This window comes from Spermophilus citellus (assembly GCF_964194105.1).
Source record: "Spermophilus citellus genome assembly, chromosome: 5".
Lineage (NCBI taxonomy): Eukaryota > Metazoa > Chordata > Mammalia > Rodentia > Sciuridae > Spermophilus > Spermophilus citellus.
In genome coordinates, this window is record NC_138186.1 from 80990588 (window position 1) to 81010414 (window position 19827).

The window sequence follows — 19827 nt, forward strand, 5'->3', positions numbered from 1 at the left end:
AGAAAGTCTGATCATTTATAATTATATTTGGCTTAGATAAATAAAAGGTGTTTGGTTAATGGCTCTTTCTACCCAAAGTCAGTTTAAACTTCAATAAAAAGAATTGGATAAAACTCCAAAACCTAGGGATACAAGTTGTGATCATGAAACCAGTCTAGATTCCAACCCTTTCCTGAGAGAAAAATAGATAAATCTTTAGTCATCTAGGGATGTTGGTGTATCTGGGAACTAAGTAAGCATCAGATAATAATAATTTCAAATTTTATTTATTCATTTCTCACTCTTCCAAAACTTAGTTTGGTTCTATGTTATGAATGAGCAAAGGAGCATTTTGAGATAGAAACAAAAATATAGGTTGTGAAATTATTAAAACACCTATGAGATAATGCTAAAATTAAGATGATTTATTTGTATTAAGACATAAACTAGAGACAAAATTGTGAGCTTCCTATTAGGTAGTTTTAAGACCTTATTTTAAATATCGTCAATCAATTAAATATAGGTAGGTGAATTTACAAGTGTGAGGAAAAACAAAACCCTAATGCTCTTGGTTCAACTCAGTAGCAGATACATAAAACATAATTACTAGGGAGAAAAAAATTTGAATAAGAATAATGTTTTAAAACAATAAGAAATGACCACCAAATGCCTAATGAAAAAGCTTGTGAATCACGGTTTTCAAGTGGCCCTTTGAGCTGACTGACTTGTGGTAGCTTCTGTCCTTGGCTTCTTTCCACAGTCAACCAAAAATGAGAAATAAAATCATATGAGAAGGAAACATCTCAGGCGATTTTAAGTCCTGACATACAAACATAGTTTGGATCACTATGGATGTAAATACTAAAACTGCAAGTATTTTAATTAGAATCAAAGGCTTAAAAACCACTAGTTAACACTTGCAGTTAATGGGTTCACTCTAATGAAGTGAAATTGAGCTGGCTTTTAAATTTTTTCTTAACATTTTAGTTTTTTGTAAGCCTGATTTCACTTATTCCCTGATTTGTGAACCCTGAAATGTGAAACTTATTTCTGTGGTGCAAAGGTAACTTTTAAGCTTAATGGTTTTCACTATTATAAATAAAATATAATTTATTTTCCCAACTGTGCCAATAACTAAAAACATTAAACCAAATGTTGTTACCTAATGCATATATGTCTACCACCAACGTATATACACCTCCATATATATATATATGTGTCATATATATGTACTATATATACCTATATATGTATAATATCTACATACTCCTACACAAACACACAGAGAGATTCGCAGAAATATACCGCCTTCCATATTCAGAGATCTCAAAAGAGTTTGAAGACCAAGATTTGTAGCCCCAATCTATAGAAAGATATGATATTTTTAAATCACAAAATATTTTGTGACTTCTGAGGCAAATTAAGCCACACGAACCTATATACACATGGGCATGATTAGAAGACAGGCAGATTCTCTTGATTAACTTTATATAAACTCCTGACATAAAAGTGAAAAATGAAACATAAACGATACCCCTTTTTAGCTCAACTGTTAAAAAGCCAATTATCCGCCTGTAAATTTATGCTACATATAATACTTCAAAGACACTTCTTCACAACCAGAAGTGAGAAACTAAGCATCTGCGTTCATCCGTCATTCTATCGGTGAAACTGCTAATAAAACGCAAACCTGAATGACATTATTCCCAGGTCTAAGGCAACATTGTTGTAATTAAGGAAAACCTGTGCATGAGTTGGCTGAGTACTGTCTCGCGGAGTCCTTCGTCCTCACCGAGTGGGAGGGTCACACTGAGAGAGACTAATAAGGGCAGAGATGCGTCCCCCTTCCCCACTCACAGGGAGCTCACTCGGGCCACTCCTCGGCGGTGCGGCAGCCCTGTCCGGACTCCACTGCGCCTCAGAGGGGCTCAAACACAAATTCAAGGTAAGCTGCGCAGCTTTGCGACCGGCCCTTTCACTTGATCTCTCTCACACATGCCCGGTCTGTGTCATCTGCTCCTGTATCTGGTCATTTGCGTGAACCTGCTTCTCAAGAAAACATAAAAACTGCTACATATGTAAATATGTTTTGGTGGATAAATATGCATACCTGCAATTTATGCATTCCCATAGGTAGTTCAATGATGGGATCAAAAAAAAAAAAAAAAGGTCCGATTCCATATGGCCACTTTAATATGCTACCTATAATGTGCATCGCGTTCTTATGTTCACATAATGCAGGCTTTATGCGTTACACTTTAGTTCTAGGTGGTTTTTTTTCTGGCTATGTGTGATTGTGAAGCAGAACTATGAGCCATGCTGATGCGGGAGAAAATAGACATCAAATTAAAAAAAAAACAATCTGCGGGGATAAAGCCATAGAACGAATAATCCCAATATAAATTCACGCCGCTAGAGCTTTATTTTGATCTACGCCTAGAGATGTTATCCAGTTGAGAGGTGTAAGCTAGCAGAAGCGAGGTTCCGGTGCCCTGCTCACTGGCCCGGTTACCTATTCGGACACGCGGGCATTTCTCCCAAGTGCGGCTTCAGCTGTGCGGCAGGGGCGGCAGGGGGTTGGGGATCCAGGGCTCCAGCCACCCCAGCCCCCGCTTGCCCAGTGCGTCCGACCCTGCTCCTTAATTACCCTGCAGCACACGCAGGGCCGCAGGACCCAGCGCCGCCGCCGCCGTCCTCGTTGCCGCATCTGCCGCCGTCGCCGCCGCGGGAAGGTCCCGGTGCGGGCGCCGGGAGAACCGCCCAGCCTCGGCCGCCTCGGCTGCCTCGGCTGCGAGCGTCCAGCCGCCACCGCCGTCAACGCGTCCGCGCCGCCGCCACCGCTGCCGTGAGAAGGGAGGCGGCGCCGCGCAGCCCAGCTAGGGCGCTGCAGGGTCCCGAAGAAGTTTGTTGGCCCGGAACCAAGCACGCCACCCGGCACGCTAGCTCGTTTGAAGCAGGCGGGCGTGTAAGCAAAACCCGCCCCGTATAGATTATTGAGGGAGCTCGAAGTAGGAGACTGGGTGGGCAGATGGGCGGATGGACAAGCCGAGTTATACACTTAGCCCCCAAAGAGCTGTATTTCCCGGAGGTAGAAAGGAAGAACGTTTTGCCAGCTTCAGGGGACAGTGAACTCGGAACCAAAAGAAGGTGGCGTAAAATGTTGAAAATACAGTTTAAATAGGACCATCCAGGAATTTCTGTGGCTCAAGAACACCCACAGCTTGTGGGCGGGAAAATGGAAAGGTAGCGGAAATAAATTGTGCTAACACTTGCCGCCATCCCTGGGACCCTACTACACCCAATTCCAAGACAACTTAGTTCCCATCTTCTGCTTGGAGAAGTCAGGAGGAAAAAGATGTGAGGATGGTAGGGGCATTGAGTGGAGTTTTACTTTTAGGTCTGCCTGATTTGGAGTGGGTGAAATAAGCCCCTCCAACCCCTATCCTCCACCCCTACAGAGAAAAAAAAAAAAAATAAGAAAACAATGGTATCTCTCTCTCCTTACAAATCAAGTACTTCTTTAAGAGGTTAAAGAGAAACCCCTGCTGATACACATAGTCTTTCAAGATCTTCCAGCTAGTAGGTGACAAAGTAGGACAAAGTAGACATCTTTGATGTGACCCTACAAAGCAGAAACCAGAGATGTGTAGGTGTTCAGGTGATGCAAAATGTAAATGCCCGTTCTGGAGAAGGCTGATGAGTTCTTAAGGTAGGAATATCTCTTTAAGGTGGAAAAAAGGAGGTGGGCCCCGTGATTATAAAATAATTCTCTCCTAGGGGATAGAAAATGTAGAAGGTCACTGACAGGTGCTTGCATGAGGTTTTGTCCAGGCTCAAAGTGGTGGTGGTGCGCAGCGTGGGGAGGGAGAAGTGAGGTTTCCTGGAAAAAGAGGGAAAAGATGTGGCAATAGAAGAGAGTGAGTCTGATGTGGGTAGATAACAGAAATATCAAAGAGGTGAAAGAAAACTGAATGTGATTGTCTCTGATTCAGAATCATTCCAAGGGAACCATCCAAAATAGATGAAAGCCTGTGGTATTCTCTAGAAATGGAAATTTTCCATCTACTTTCTAGTTCTCCAGTGTAATCTTGTCTGATGCAATTTTAGTTCATTTTCTGAGACAGCAGAAATGCTCAGTGGGTACAGAGTGGTTCTAGAGGTGAAAGATATGGAGATAGAAACTACAATGGTGTGGTTAATTGACATCGTAAATGCAAGTTCTAGTGAAAAATGGAAAATAACAGAAATACAAAGAAGCAGGGGTATAGAGATGTCCTGAAAGGAAACTAGAACCAACAGAATCAATGAGACCAGAGTGGGGTGGCTTGAGGCCAGCCATGTTGAAGACATGTATCTTAAGATAGGAGAAGGAGAATAATGGGGCTTAGCAGAAGACAGCATGCAGGGAGAGCATTCCAGCCAGAAAGAATGGCATGTGTGAAGGCTTAGAGGTGGGAGCTAGCAGTCATGTGCCTGGTAAGACAGAGAATCCAAGCTAGGGTGAAACCTGAGAAGAGCAGAGCAGATGGCACCTGCCAAGGACAAGCTAAGAGGCAATGGGCTCTTTAGGGTGTTATTGTGTAGGCCATAATAAGATAATGAGGTGAAAAAGTTGCATATTGGCTATGATAGAAAGATGGTGGATTTGAGAATGGACCAATCTGTGCATTTCTTATCCATGCATAGATTGTGAATGGAAAAGATTCTCTGATCCCTCTCCTTGAGAGAATTCAGATAGTCATGAGGTTGTATGAATTTTAGAAAGCTAGTAGAGTCCTACAAATGGAAAAAAATCTAGAAAAGTAGATGAATTAGGAAAATTATACAATGTTGATTTAAAAATTTAGATGACATTGGGTTGTTGATAAAGCCATGGAAAACAGGACAGGACAACTGCAATCAGAAAAAATGGAGATCAGCTGTGATGGTTGAAACTGAGCATTAGAAAAGTTGGTAGAGACAACTATAGTTCAGAGAAGTAAGTTAATTAAATAGACATGTTGTTGAGAATGGAGAGACCTGGCTGAATATACTCAAAGGGAACCTGAGGTTTGAGACCATCTGGGAAGTAAGCACTAGTTTTGAAGTGGAGAAATCATGTAGGATCTTGAAGGAATGTGATAGAGTCACATACATAGTCAGTTTAGGAGAAATAAAAATGTTGGGAACAAGGGAATATGATTTCTATGGGGGCAAAGAGCAACTTCAATAGTAGTTTTTTTCTATTTTTTTGTCCTATTGAATGACTCAAATTATATTCTCTGAGTCTTCTTTTAGTAATTTTCCTACACTTCCCTATAATTCTTTACCTATACTTCTCTATAATTCTATATCCTTCTACAGATGTTAAATTCATATCTGGATATATTAGCCATTCTTAATCTTTAGTTTTTGTCCAAATATATCATTTTAGACTATAGTCATTTCTACAAACAGATCACATGATCACCTAATAAATGCTAAGTTTAAAAAAGATACATGAGTGAAATGATATCTTTTTTCTTTGAGATGTTCAATATGGAATAGAGTCAGAAGGCAAACAAGTTATTCTAGTAGTCTGCACTGTGCGGAGGCAGAATGATACAGAGTTGTGTGGTAAATCAGTCCTGTGATGGTTCTCACAGATTTCAAAAAGGACATGGCATTTGAACTGAGCTTTGAAAGCAGAGGAAGAGTTCCCAGATGCAGAGATGATTGGAAGGACATTCTGGCCATCCAAAAGAGTACACGGAGATTGGTGGTACTTTGTGGGTATTGTGTGTGGTTTGATGGAGTAGAGTTTGTTTGGAAAGAGGTAGGAGAACATGAGGCTGGGTAGATGAGTAGAGGAAAGAACTTTGAGTAGGTGATGAAAAGCCACCAGAAAACTTTGAGGAGGACACTAAAGTGAGTAGATATTTGTTTTATTAATAAACTCTTCAGCATTTGGGAGCTGGAAATAAGCCAAATGAATTGAGGAAAGGAGTTGAGTTTTGCAGTTTTCAAGACTGGAAATGGTAAAAAAAAAAAAAAAAAGTGAGCAAAGGCTATTTCATCAAGGATGAGAGAGTCTGTGTGGCCTCCAAAGACATTTTGTGAGTAGATTTGATAGACACTGGTAGAGATATGACAGGGAGGTGGTAAACAACTAATTAATGATGATTTTGAAATTTCTTACTTGTGTTCCTAAGTTGATGATGATGCTTGCAACTAAAGTATGAAGGTTCAGAGTTTTCTCTAGAATACAATAAGGAGAAACCTTGCTAAGTTGCTGAATTTTCTGTAAATTTACTTCATTATTCCAATAACATCGTATATTAATGTTAGACCTAGATCTAAACTCCTGGGGATATTTGTCTAATTATTGATATAGGTTTTTAATGTTCTATGTGTGGCTTTCCAGTTGACTTGTGCTAATAATTTATATATTCTACTATAGCTTCACTAAAGAGAGTCTGGATTGGTGAATGAACAGATGTGTAACACCTGTTGTTTTGCTTATTTACACAATGCCTCACTTCATAACAGTATGACAAGAGACAAGATTTTCCTGATGGGGTTATGTATAGGCACACTTCAGAATAGTCAAAAAGGTTTGATTTTAAAATTGAGCCCATACTCAATTATATAGCATTTCCCTTTAGAAAGAATACTCTGAAAACATGTATTCTTTCAGTCATTTAGCAACATTTTCAAAGTTGAAATGTTGTGTTTATAGCCTAGCTAAAAAGAGTCAGCATTCTTTTTTATTTATTTTCTCCTTCTTTTCTTACATTTGTCTTCTCCTTGTTATTTTCTATTTTGCAAGCTATAGTGCTCTTTCAGGCTCTAATCCTCTGACTCTTTGACTAATACAAAATTTCAAAGATGCGGGATGAACATTAAAAAAATGTTAAGTGGAATAACAGTGAAATTATTCATGTTTCAAAGGTAGATTTCATTTGGTTTACTCAAGTGCTTACTGAGATGGCCATTTTATCTAGGAAGCCTGTCATTCCATCATTCTGTCTATATATTCTGCTTTCTGTCTTTTCTATTATATCTCTTAAAGATAATATAAGAGTTTGTTATAGTAAATATAACTTTTGTTTCCCTAACCAGAGTGACAGCAGGAACTTCTAATTGACTCACTGCTCTATCCCCAGTGATTAGCACATAGTAGGAACATCATCTATCAATGAAATGAAAGATTAAGATTTCCTATTGCTCCTTTCTGTCCTTTCTGCTTTTTAGGTACACAAACATAGATGAATATAGAATGTTTTTAAAATATTTGAATCCTGATTCAAATATTCTTAATTTTGATCATTGCCTTAAAGACTGTGAGTGCTGAGCATGATCACAGCTATGACTAGGGCACTTTGTAAAACTGGGAAGGAGCTCTCTGGGTTCTGGCCAGGATCTTGATAGAGAATAGCTAATATTTAAGAGGAAGTATTAGCAGGGGTGTGATAGGTTTTCCATATCCTGATATAAACATTATGATATAACAGCAATTGATTTTTAGTCCAACAAACTAGAACTTGAATCCAAGCTTGGGATCCCTCAGTGTGCTTTAGTGTTTTCTATCAGTAGACTGGGACCTGACATCTAGCTTCAGCAGGACCCCTTAGTTCTGGCAAAGAGAGTCTATGCTCTGTGTCTTGCATTTTAGAAGACTTTAATGTGATTTGGCCTTTCTCTGGATGTGTACCTGCGCTCAGGGTTATGAGGCTACAGAGCTACTACCCAAAGCCTAGATCAGGATCTAGGTACCTACCACCCTGAAATTCCTTGACTAAATGAGGAGGGAGCCTTGAGCTCCCTCAAGGGCCTGGAAGACCTCTCCTCTGAGTCCATAATCCCAGGGACAGATCAAGCTACTGTTATAAACATACCTAGACCCAAAGGAAGGCCAAGAGGTGATTATTGCAGGTTTTGTAGACAGACTTATTGGCAGGTTCACACATGTCAGTGAGACTCTGCATGCTTCAGATGGAACTGGAAATGGAAGAAAAATAAGGAATGAATTTTGCTCTAGGATAGAGGCCAGCAAACAGATTCTAAACTTGATCTGGGCTTTTAGGATTTCATGAGGGTATTTGTGTTGTAAAAGAAGAAAGAATAATTTTATTAATGTGATAGCTTTATTTATAACTTTCAAATATTTAAATATATGGTATGTGGACCTCTTCTCCTGTCCCCTGCTAATGTTGGGTGCAGGTATCCCTGCCTCTCAAATCATTATAACTATTAAAATAAAATGTCACATATAAAAGAAACTCTACTTTAGAAAATGAGACCATATGAGATCAATATTCTCCATATCATTCTTCAAAAAGCGTTGTGAAACAATTTTGTACAAGTTTAGCAAAAAGTCATTTGAGGGCCTTAGGAAACTTCAACATTCACATTTATTATCTCCAGGTTCCATATTATTCTCCACTGGGGAAGCACTGAAAATTGTGTTCAGGTTTAACTTTATTTGGGAAGAGCAACACACAAATGCTACCATTGGCTTGGATCCATTAAGAAAACTATCTTGACAATCATGTACTGGGATCTGAGGGGACAGGATAGAAATATGGCAAATATTCATGAGGAAGTGTTTGGACAAAGCCAAGATCTGAGAAACCCAAGGAGGGCACCAGACGTGCATCTGGGGCAACCAACAGCAGCCTGAGGGCAGCAGTGTCTAGGGGCAGAAGGAACAGGAAATGAAGTTCAGAAAGACCCCAAGAGAAGTTTTTCTCTTAATGATTTTCTTGGGATCAACCCTGAAAATAACCTCCAGCAGTAGATGAAGGTCTGGAAAATGTATCTTTAAGTGTATGTGAAGATTTATTTTTATACCTTAATGAAAGTTTTTCACTGAGTGGCCTATATTTTCATCTAATTAACGTTTGAACAACAGAAACCTCAAATAGTAAGCACATTTTAGAAATACACAAAGAGAAGAAATACTCATGATAATGACCCTTGAAATAATATAAGACCTTGAAGTACCTTAATAATTACAAAGAAATATTAGAATATTATTATTATAGTTTTAAGAATAAGCTTGTTTTACTGTATCTCAACATTTATAAATTGACAGTCTCTTACTTTTTAAAAAATTCGATAAATGTCCATTGAGTCTCCATTCTTCCAGTTACTGTGCTAAGCCACCAGAATACAGTAATACTTAAGACAGACACTCCCTGTTCTGATAGAGCTTTAAGTAAAATGGGGACAATAAACATGTATACACAGACAAAATAAACTGTGAACTAGGGAATAATGAGGCAAAGACATTTCTTGGTCAGATAAGGATTGGCTCTTCCATTTGGTAACATTTAAATTGAAAAATGAAGGCTGAATAGGACCCAAATGTTCCATGGTGAGGAAATAGCATTCACAATAACCTTGAGGTTGAAAAGAGCCTGAAGATTTGAGGAACTGAGATCAGAGAAGAGAATGGTATCACATGATGCTGGAGAGGTAGGTAGGAGTCTAATTATTCAGGGCTCCTGGGTCATAGAAAGGTTTTCAAATAACATTCACTGTGCAATGGGAAACCATTACAGAGTTGGAAGCACAGAATGACATGATCCAACTTTCACTTTAAGAAAAGTTCATTGGTATGTAAAGAATGAATTTGGTCAACAGTCAATAATGGTGAGGGGAACCAGTTAGGAAGATTTTGAGGGGTACAGACCAATCTGATCTAAACTAGGGTGGTAGCAGAGGAAATGCAAGCAATGGATGGATTTAATATGTGTTTGGGGTTATGCTGACTTGACTTGTTGGTTTTAATGTGGGAGATGGAGATAAGGAAAAAAGAAAAATCAATGTAATGTTTGGGTTCTGGTTTGAGCATTTTAATGAATTGTAATTATTGATATTATAAAGAACATGAAAGGAGCAAGTTGTGATTGGGAATCAACAGTATAACCTGAATTATTAGGTTATGGAAATCCATGGGGCATCCTAAAAGGGACAATTGAATAGGCAGCTAGATACATAGTTTGGACTTTACAGAAGAGGTCTAGACTAGAGATGTGCATTTTAGATTCATCATCTTACAAATACCATTTAATGTCAAAAGAAAGGTGAATTGCCTAGAGAGATATTATAAAGAGAGAGGAAAGAAGAGCCCACAGATCCAATATTAAGTAATCAGATAGAAAAAAAAAGGTATGAGAAGGGAATTTAGAAGGGAATTCCAGACATTATGAGGTAAGGGAGCCCATTAGGAGCAAGGGCTTGCTGGAGGGAATGGTCAGCTATTAGAAAGATACTAATAATTGAGTTGTAAGAGAGAAGGAAGGATTTTCCTATCAAGTTCTTGTTGAACCAGTGAAAGACATGTCAATGGAATGGTGAAATTAAAATTCTTTAGTAACTAGAAAATATGGTCAATGAACCATAAAATCTTATACTTCAAACACTCTGGATAAATTTGAAGCTAAGTGCTACCATCCTCTAAGTGGCTCAAAAAAATTGGAGAGGTCAAAATTGAATTTGCATGCTACAGCTTTATAGCTCTCTGTAATAGGAGCCAAAGCTTCAATGAACACAAATTTCTGCAATGCTTTGGTACTTCTCTATTTTTAAAATATCAAATCAACTTTAATCTGAAGAGACAAGTTTAACTGTAAATTTCAACTGAGTGTTTATTAGTATGTGTAGAAAACAATTGTAATTGCAGGTAACTTTAGAACACTTAGTTTGTTCAAGGCGACATACTATGCAATTTCCGTACATTACATGACTTACTCGTTGTACTCCAGTTGCAGACAAATAAACTTAGACTTAGAAAAGTTCTATAACTCACTCAAAAGTATTACTCAGAAATGGCAGAACCCAAACATGAAACCACAATTTTGCGTTTGTGTGTTGGTGTATGTGCACTACTGGGAATTGACTCAGTGGCAGTGGTACTCTATACTGAGCTAGGTTCCCAGTCCTTCTCATATTTTAAATTTTGAAACAGGCCTTGAACTTGTGATACTCATACTTGTGTGTCCAAGATCACTGTGATTACATAAGTAGGCCACCATTCCCAGCTGAAATCATGATTTTTTAACCACTATGCTTTATTGCTAATTTATTGGCCAATAGAAATCACTTCAGTTAAAAACATGACACAGGTCTCTCTGGAAACTAAATCACTATTTGATAGCTCATTTATTTGAAATAGAATTATTTTTTAACAGTTACTAACTGACATGAAATAAAGGTAAGTTTGCAGTCATATGAGGATTGGGACTATATCTAGATGAGGAAATTAAAGAGAAAAAGGATAGAACCAGCTGTTTGATATTTAGAACCACAGTTTTAATATTCCAGTTGCTGCTGCTTCTAGCTTTTCATCCAGAAATATCTAAAATCCTGAATTAATTTTAAAATGCTGATCCTAGGGCATTTGGCACATATAGAATATATCAAAAATGGTGGCTTTGTTGTTGTTGTTTTTTATAGAGAGAGTCTGTTAACAGAATTTAGACATTGGTATGATGAATTCTTTTATATTTTATTCTTCATTAAATTTTGAATGATGGCAAATAAGTAGAATAACATTTATTTGCATATTTAGAACTCTTGAATGGCTATTCTAGTAATACTGCAATTGTCAAATACACTGAGGGAGTCATTATATTGTAATTGCCATTTATTTCCATTTTCCACTAGAGGGATTTTATTTACTAAATCTTTTATTGTAATACTTTTAGAGTAGGAATGTAATTCAGAAAGACTATTTAGGATATAACACATTATTATTTTAACTCGTGATTGAACCCAGGGGTGCTTTGCAACTAAGCTACATCCTATGCTTTTACTTATTTGTTTTCTTTTAAATTTTGAGACAGGGTCTAGCTAAGTTTTGGAGAGTTTCCCTAAGTTACTGAGGCTATCCTTGAATTTGAGATCATCCTGCTTTCTGAATCACTGGGGTTGCAGGCACGTGTTACTGTGCCTGATCACAACGCATTAATGTTAAATATGATGTCAATGGCAGACTCAGGCAAAGTAGGCATTACATATATCCATTTTTCTCTATAAATGGAGTTAAAGAATAATTTTCACATGTACAGTAGTCACTCTAGTAGTAATTATTCAACCTAGTTGACAATATAATTGTTTATAGAAAGTACAGTTTCAATTAAGCCAAAATATGTAAAACTAATATTCAGAAGAAAAAAATAATTATAAATAATAGTAATATATTTAAAATGTGAATCATTTATATGACACCAAAGGATAGGCAATAAGAGAAAAACAAATGAACTACATCAAAATAACATCTCTGTATCTCAAGGGACACAATCAACAGAGTGAAAAGGAAACCCACAGAATGGGAGAAAATATTTACAAATCATAAAATTTTAAGTGGTTAAAACCCAGAATATGTAAGATTAACTTCAACTTAACCACAAATAAATAACTGGATTAAAAAAATTGGGAAAGGATTTGATTAGACATTTTTCCAAGGAAGATATACAAATGACCAAAAAGATGTTGCACATCATTAACAATAGGGAGATGTAAATAAAAACCACTAGTACATCTTAAACCCACTAGTACAGTATCTGTCAAAAAGAAGGAAGGGTTATAGAGAAACTGTAACCCTTGTACATTGTTGGGGGGAATATAAAATTATCAGCTGTAATGTAAAACAGAATGGTGATTCCTCAGAAAATTTAAAAAAGAATTACCATGTGCTCCAGCAATTTCACATCTGGGTACATAGCCCAAATAATTGAAAGTAGGGACTCAAACACAGATTTTTACTTTCATGTCCACAGCAGATAATTCACACTTAAAGATGTGAACAACCCAAATGTCCAATGGCTAATGGATAAATAACGTGTTGTATTTGCATAAAACAGAGTATCACTGCCTACAAAAAAAGAAAGAAGAAAATCTGACACATACTACAACATGGATGAACTTTTAGAACAGTATACTGAATGAAATAAAGTCACAAAAAGACAAAGACTGCATGATTCTCTTTATATGAGGTACCTAAAACAGTCAAATTCATAGAGGCAGAAAGAATGATAGCAGGGAGAGGGGAATGAGAAACTGTCATTTAATTGATATAGAGTTTTAGTTTTGTTAAGATGAAAAGAGTTGCGGAGATGGATGATAGTGATGGTTACAGAGCAACGTGAATGTACTTAATCCCCCTGAATTAAAAATGGCTAAGAATATAAATTTTATGTGCATTTTAGATAATTTTTTAAAATAACAAAAATATAAATCATTGTAAGTGGTGAAAATTTAAAAACCTTTTAAAAGAAGAGAATTTGTATCAAATTGATATATAACTACAAACTAACTTGAAAATATTTTCCAAGCTCTTTCATTAGAGATTAGGTATGTATTGATATATATAATTACATATATATTTATATATGCTCTTGTATAATTATATACAGTGTAAAAATCTATTTTCTCTTTGGAGATGTTGATTTTCTGGATATGATGAAGCATAATATAATAAACTCAATTTAAAATTTTTTTTTTCATTGCAGAACTGTGGCCACTTGTTCACATGGTTTCAAGACACAATGAGGCGCACTGGCTCTTGGAAGCTTTGGCCTTGGGTGGCAGTGTTCCTGCTTCCTGCTTCTACTTCCGTGACGGTTAGGGACAAGCCAGGTATCCAAGCAATCTCTTTGTCCAATTGCCAAATGTTATTTATAGTCAGTCAACCATTTAAAAAAATCATTAAAACAAATCTTGTTAAGGTTAAAGCAGCTATAGATTAGATCTACTAGTATACAATAAATACAAATTTGTTGTTTTCCACCACTGTCCTTCACATAATTCTCATTATCTCATTTTTAAATATGCAGATTGTGCATAGAACTAACCTTTCCTCTCTCACTGATATTTACAGATATAAATATATGCATGTATGTCTGTATGGGCATAGATATGATAATGTCTCTCCTTTTTCCCTTTAAGAGTTACTATTTCAAGTTACAAGTACATAAACTCATCACTAATTAGGATTAAAGAGGACATGTTCTAATCTCAATTGGGGAATGTAAAAATAGGATAGGAAATTTAAAACAAAATGTAGTTTAATTACATGTCAATTTTATAGTATCTCAGAGGAGGAAAACAAAAGTTGACAGATCTTCAGAGTATCTTTTGAACTAAATAGACAATATTTATTTGCAATTGTTAAATTTATGGGTCTTCTCATAAAATATTTCCAAAGGGCTTAGAAGGCAATTTGAAACATTGAAACATTTACTTCTATCTCTGCCTAATTTGGAAGACTTTTCTTGAACATTGAGTACATATAAATTACTGTGCTAGATGTACTTCATATTACAAAGTAGAATCAGACACGTTGGAGTTCACTAAGGAAAGAGAAACATAGCCCCTCCTTCCATGCAAAGGATCACACAGCATGTTTTCTTATGATGAGCACATGTGGTGATATGCCCTGAGTCTTACTGTATTTATTCTGTTCAATATTTCTTCAAGGGCTGGGGATGTGGCTCAAGCGGTAGCGCGCTCGCCTGGCATGCGTGTGGCCCGGGTTCGATCCTCAGCACCACATACCAACAAAGATGTTGTGTCCGCCGAGAACTAAAAAATAAATATTAAAACAAACAAACAAAAAATCTGTTAAAAAAAAATATTTCTTCAATAATTTTTGCTAAACAGGAATAAAGTTACTTTAATAGAGACTTTTGAGTTTAAGGCAAACATAAAATAAAAACAACCACTTGTAAAGATATAGCAAATCTAATTTTTCAGGGTTTTATGGAAGTCCTTATGATGTTTCATTAATTTAGCAGAGGTACGTTTCCTAAAATAGTCCACATGAGAGTTTGGATATTATATTACTATATATTAAATGATATCACAAGTCTGTCATATAATCTTGGGGGAAAATTCTTTCTTCAGTGAGAAATAAATGAGAAGTGACTCATAGCAACTATAGGCATGCTCAAAAAGAAAAACAAAAAGATACATAGGACTGGGAGTATATTCTGATAATATTACTGCTCTTATACATTTACCTGTCTTTAACGAACACTAAGTAAGGCGCTTTGCAATTTAATCAAGGAGGGTAGGATTTTAGTTAGAAAGGATAATGGTTCTTTTATTGACAGGTCAGTTTTTTTAACACATGCTAGTTTGTGATAAAGTTTCTTTTCTTTTCTTTTTTTTTTTTTGAACAACAAATTTAATAAACCTGGTCTAATGAACACATTCCAATTTTGCAAAGGAAATTTTTTATACCTTTATTTATTTATTTTTATGTGGTGCTAAGGATCGAACCCAGTGCCTCATAGGCAAAATGGCCTACTACTGAGCCACAATCCCAACCCCAGAAGAGACATTCTTTTCAAACATTATAATACATTTTACAATTCTCAATTGTATGATTCCTCACCTGTGATAAAGTTTCTTGATAATAGTTATTTGAAAGGTCTACATAAATTGTTCTAGATCAAGCAAGAATCACCAAAAATATTGACTCCTGAGTTCTATTCATAGATTCCCTTTGTGCAGGTTCAAGTAGGGTGGTATTTGGTGATTTATGTCTTTAATAAGTTCCCTAGGTGAATTTAATGCATGATTTCTAGGGAAAACTCTTGCCTTTGAAAAAATGTACTGAAATTTCATTTTTCTTTTTGCTTCTCTTCTCGGTTGATTATCTTGTATTTTATGCAGCCAGGTTCCCTTTATCTTGCATTTCATTTTATCTTTTGTTATTTTAATTTTTTTGCCTTTAGTAAGTCTTATTTTTTTAATGTAGGAAGAACGCTTAACATGATGTCTACAATATGATTTTAGAACAGACTTTTAATGTACAAGATAGTATTATGGATCATAAGCACAATGTTTACAGCATATCTCTAGAACCTAGTCATCTTATGTAGCCTGACTTCACTATTTTGGGATACCCCTGAATGTTTTGCTTTTGCTATAGTATCTCAATTCTTTAATCAAGTTATATTGTAGATAGGTCTACCAAAATGCATATATTCTGGTCCAATTTACTTTACTTAATTAATATATTCAAAAGATTTTCCTAAGAACATGAATTCAAAATTAACCTGAATTCTAACAAGATTCATAGAACATGTATCACTAAAGGAAATTAATAAAGAAAAAACTTAAGTCAGTTTTTACCAGGCCATTTTGGTAGAAGATGTTCATGAAGCAATACATGTTGAATGTGCCATGGAAATTGCTTCATTTCTAGAATCATTTGCCTTAATTGAAAATGCCAGTATAGTACCGTCAAAGGGATTATTGAAGAATAAGACAGGCTGAGCCTGGCAGAGGCCTCTTCTTGTGTCTTGTGTATCTGATTCACGATGCAAGGTTCCCGTTTTAGTTTCCTCATGTGCAGACCTGTGTGTGTGGTCACTAACCATTTACCGGAGGGAAGTGATTACATCTAAAAATAAAATATAACAAACCTGAGAGGAAGGCTAGGGTTTCAGCTCTGGAGTCTGTGAAGTTGTCAACAGTTTACTGTTAAATCTAAATATATGAAGGATAAATTGAGTCTTTTCATTGCTCTACTTCAGTTCTATATAGGATGTTTAATGATTACTTGGAATATCGTCCAAGGTGGGACAGAATTCGAGAGTAATGGGAGATTCAATAACAGATTTTAGAAACTCAAATGTATTAAGAATTTAGTCATTTCATCCTCATTTATCAATTTTACTATTATGGTGATGTTATAGGAAAAGTCGTATTTGTATGTTGTCATATTGCCAATGAGCTTTAACTTGAATGTGATAGTTTCAGCTCAGTTAGCTGTGAAAGGAAGATGGGGGTAAAGACATGTATTAAATGTATTCAATGCTAGATAATCTTAACATTTGCTTTAATCAATTGCATTAAACTGTTTATTCTGTGATTAAAACCTATGTATCAAATGCTTAGTTTCTTGTATTTTCCTTAATTTGTTCTTAGGCATAAGCATTAAATTATGTATAGAATTGATAAGAAAAAAAAAACAGAAAACCAGAGTAAAAAAAGAAAACAGGCTAAAGATGACAGAATGCCATATAAATAATAAAGTTTTAATTTAAAATTTCACATAAAATGTCAAGATAAATTATTATAAACATGGGACCAAAGCCACAAACAGAAACTCTATTAAGCTAGTTTCCTATTAATTATAAGAAAAAGATACTTTTATGAAACATAGCTTTTACTGATTGAGAAATACCTTAATCTTAAACTGAGAGCAAAAACATTGCTATCTTATAAAGAATGTTGCATTTTTAAGAAATCCTCTAGTGTTCAGTATGGCACCAAGTGGAACTCCTAATGTTAACAAATATCCTTTACAATTTCTAAATTTGGAAAGTGGAGGAAAGCTTCACAATAATTAGATAAATAAGATAGCTCCTAACCAGGTTTCTTCAACTCCTTTGAAGAAACAGTTTTGGATCAAAGATAAGCAGTAAGTTACTTTTGGCAGTTTTTGTAATAAGGTAGCTGTGTTTCCATTTTTTTCTTTTTTGGTCCCTTTTTCATATTGTTTTTGTTATATTCTAGATGCCCTTAGTTTATTTTTATTAACCAGTTTTTCTCCCAACCTAGGATATTAGAAATTGTTCTATCAGACCTACTGGCAAAGTATCAAGTGCGCAGGGGGGCTAAAGGCGACCTGTGACAATGAAATGAAGAAGCCTGTGTTCCCAATCTCCAACAAGTCTGTTTTAGCCTTTGAGAGCATGAAAAACATCTAACAGCTGTTGTGTCTCCATATATGAAAAGCAAACAGACAAATCAGTTCTATCTGTGATAAATGTTGCTTTTTACCTTCCCCAAGTGTAGTCATGATTTTTGTCACCAATAGGCAAGAAGACAATTTTCCTTGATCTGGGTTAGAGAAGATCGATAAATAAAATTTCTATGCAATGAGGCAGATTTTATTGGGATTTTACAGGTATACTTATTCCACATATATTATGTATATTCATTCCTATGCATATTGACAAGAGGAGATGGCTGTTGTGTTTGTGCAGGGGATAGTGCTCACCCCTGTTCTCTTCTTGTCTTATACTCTGCAGGATCTAACCCATGTCCATGTCTTTAAATGCTATTTATACGTCAGTCATTCCCAAATTTACTTCATAGCCTGGATCTCTCTTTTGAGTTCCATTCCCTTATTTTTTTCTTTCTGTCTTTTTGATAAAGAATTTTGAATTGACATACAATATTTGTACATATTTATGAGGTATGGTGTGGTAACTCGATAGATGTACTGTCTGTAATGATCAAATTGGGTAACTGGTGTTTTTATATTCTTAAACATTAACTGTTTATTTCCATTGCAAATCTTTGAATGCCTACTTTCTAACATCTTATAAAATTTATAAAAATTTTTCAACTATACTCACTCTACTGTGCTGTAAAACATTAGAACTTGTTCCTCCTATTTAATAATATTTTGGTATCCATTATTCAACTTTCCCCTATTTTCTGGCCCCTTACCCTCATAGCCTCTAGTGACCACTTCAATGAAAACAATTTTTTAAGCTTTAACATATGAGCATAAACATTTAGTACGTGTCTTTCTGTGCCTGGCTTATTTCACTTAACACAGTGTAGTCCAGTTCCTCCATGTTGCCACCAATGATAGGATTTCATGCTTCTTTATGGCTGAATAAGATTACATCTTTATAATTACACCACATTTTCTTTATGCATTCATCTGTCAATGAACTATTTGATTGATTCCATATCTTGGGTGGTGAATAGTGCTACAGATCACATGGGAGTACAGATATCTCTATTATTATTATTATTATTATTATTATTATTATTATTACTACTACTACTACTACTACTACTACTACTATTACCATACTAGGGATTGAACCTAAAGCCTCATGCATACTAGTAAAACTCTACCACTGAGCTTAATCCCCAGCACTTTATTCATTTTATTTTGAGACAGGGTCTCACTAAGTTGCCTAGGTTGGCTTCAAACTTGCAGTCCTCCTGCCTCATCCTCCTGAGTAGTTGAGATTACAGATGTGTACCATTTCAACTGACTCAAGTATCTCTTTATGTAATTATTCCATTTCCTTTGGCTATATAACTAGTTTTACAAAAGTTGGATCATGTAGTAGTTCTATTCTTAGTTTTTTGAGGAACCTCCATTCTGTTTTCCATAAAGGCTGAACTAACATCCCTAACAACAGTGTATTTCCTTTCTCTTATTTGTTTTGTGTGTATTTGGTGATAGCCATGTAACCGGGGTGAGTTGATCTTTCTTTATGGTTTTTGATTTGAATTTCTGTTGATTAGCAGTGTTGAACATTTTTTCATATACTTGTTTGTCATTTTATGTCTTCTTTTTCATGTGCTTACTGTATTTGGGATTTTTCATTGGTGCATTAAAATTATACTTAATATTGGGGTTGATTGTTACATATTCATACATGCAAATAACATAATTTGATAAATTTAATTCCCCAGTACCTTCCCTATCTGTCTTCTCCCTTACCCCAGTCCCCTTCCACTATTCTACTGGTTTCTCTTCTATTTTCATGAGACCCCTCCCTTTTTATTTCATTTTTTTCTCCCTAGCATCCACATATGAGAGAAAACACATCACCCTTGACTTTCTGAGGTTGTCTTATTTCACTTAACTCTCAAGTTCCATCCATTTTCCCAAATGACATAATTTTATTCTTTTTTATGACTAAATAAAACTCCTTTGTGTATATCTATCACATTTCAATCCTTTCATTTGTTAATGGACACCTATCTAGACTGATTGCATAATTTGTCTTTTGTGAATTGTACTGCTATAAACATGGCTATGAGTTTATTGCTATAGTATGTTGTCTTTAATTCTTTTGAATAAATTCTGAAGCTGGTATTGCTGATCATATG

General features: G+C 35.7%; 1 protein-coding gene across 1 annotated transcript in view; it reads left to right on the forward strand.

Moving 5' to 3' along the window:
• The first annotated feature begins 1831 nt into the window (after positions 1-1831).
• The window catches only part of COL19A1 (collagen type XIX alpha 1 chain), a 334697-nt gene continuing 316701 nt past the window's right edge, over positions 1832-19827 (forward strand). Inside the window, exons 1-2 of the mRNA XM_081293835.1 lie at positions 1832-1924; positions 13458-13584. Of these exons, the coding sequence (XP_081149961.1) occupies positions 13494-13584 (91 nt within the window). The 5' untranslated portion in view covers positions 1832-1924; positions 13458-13493. The remainder of the gene's footprint in view (positions 1925-13457; positions 13585-19827) is intronic.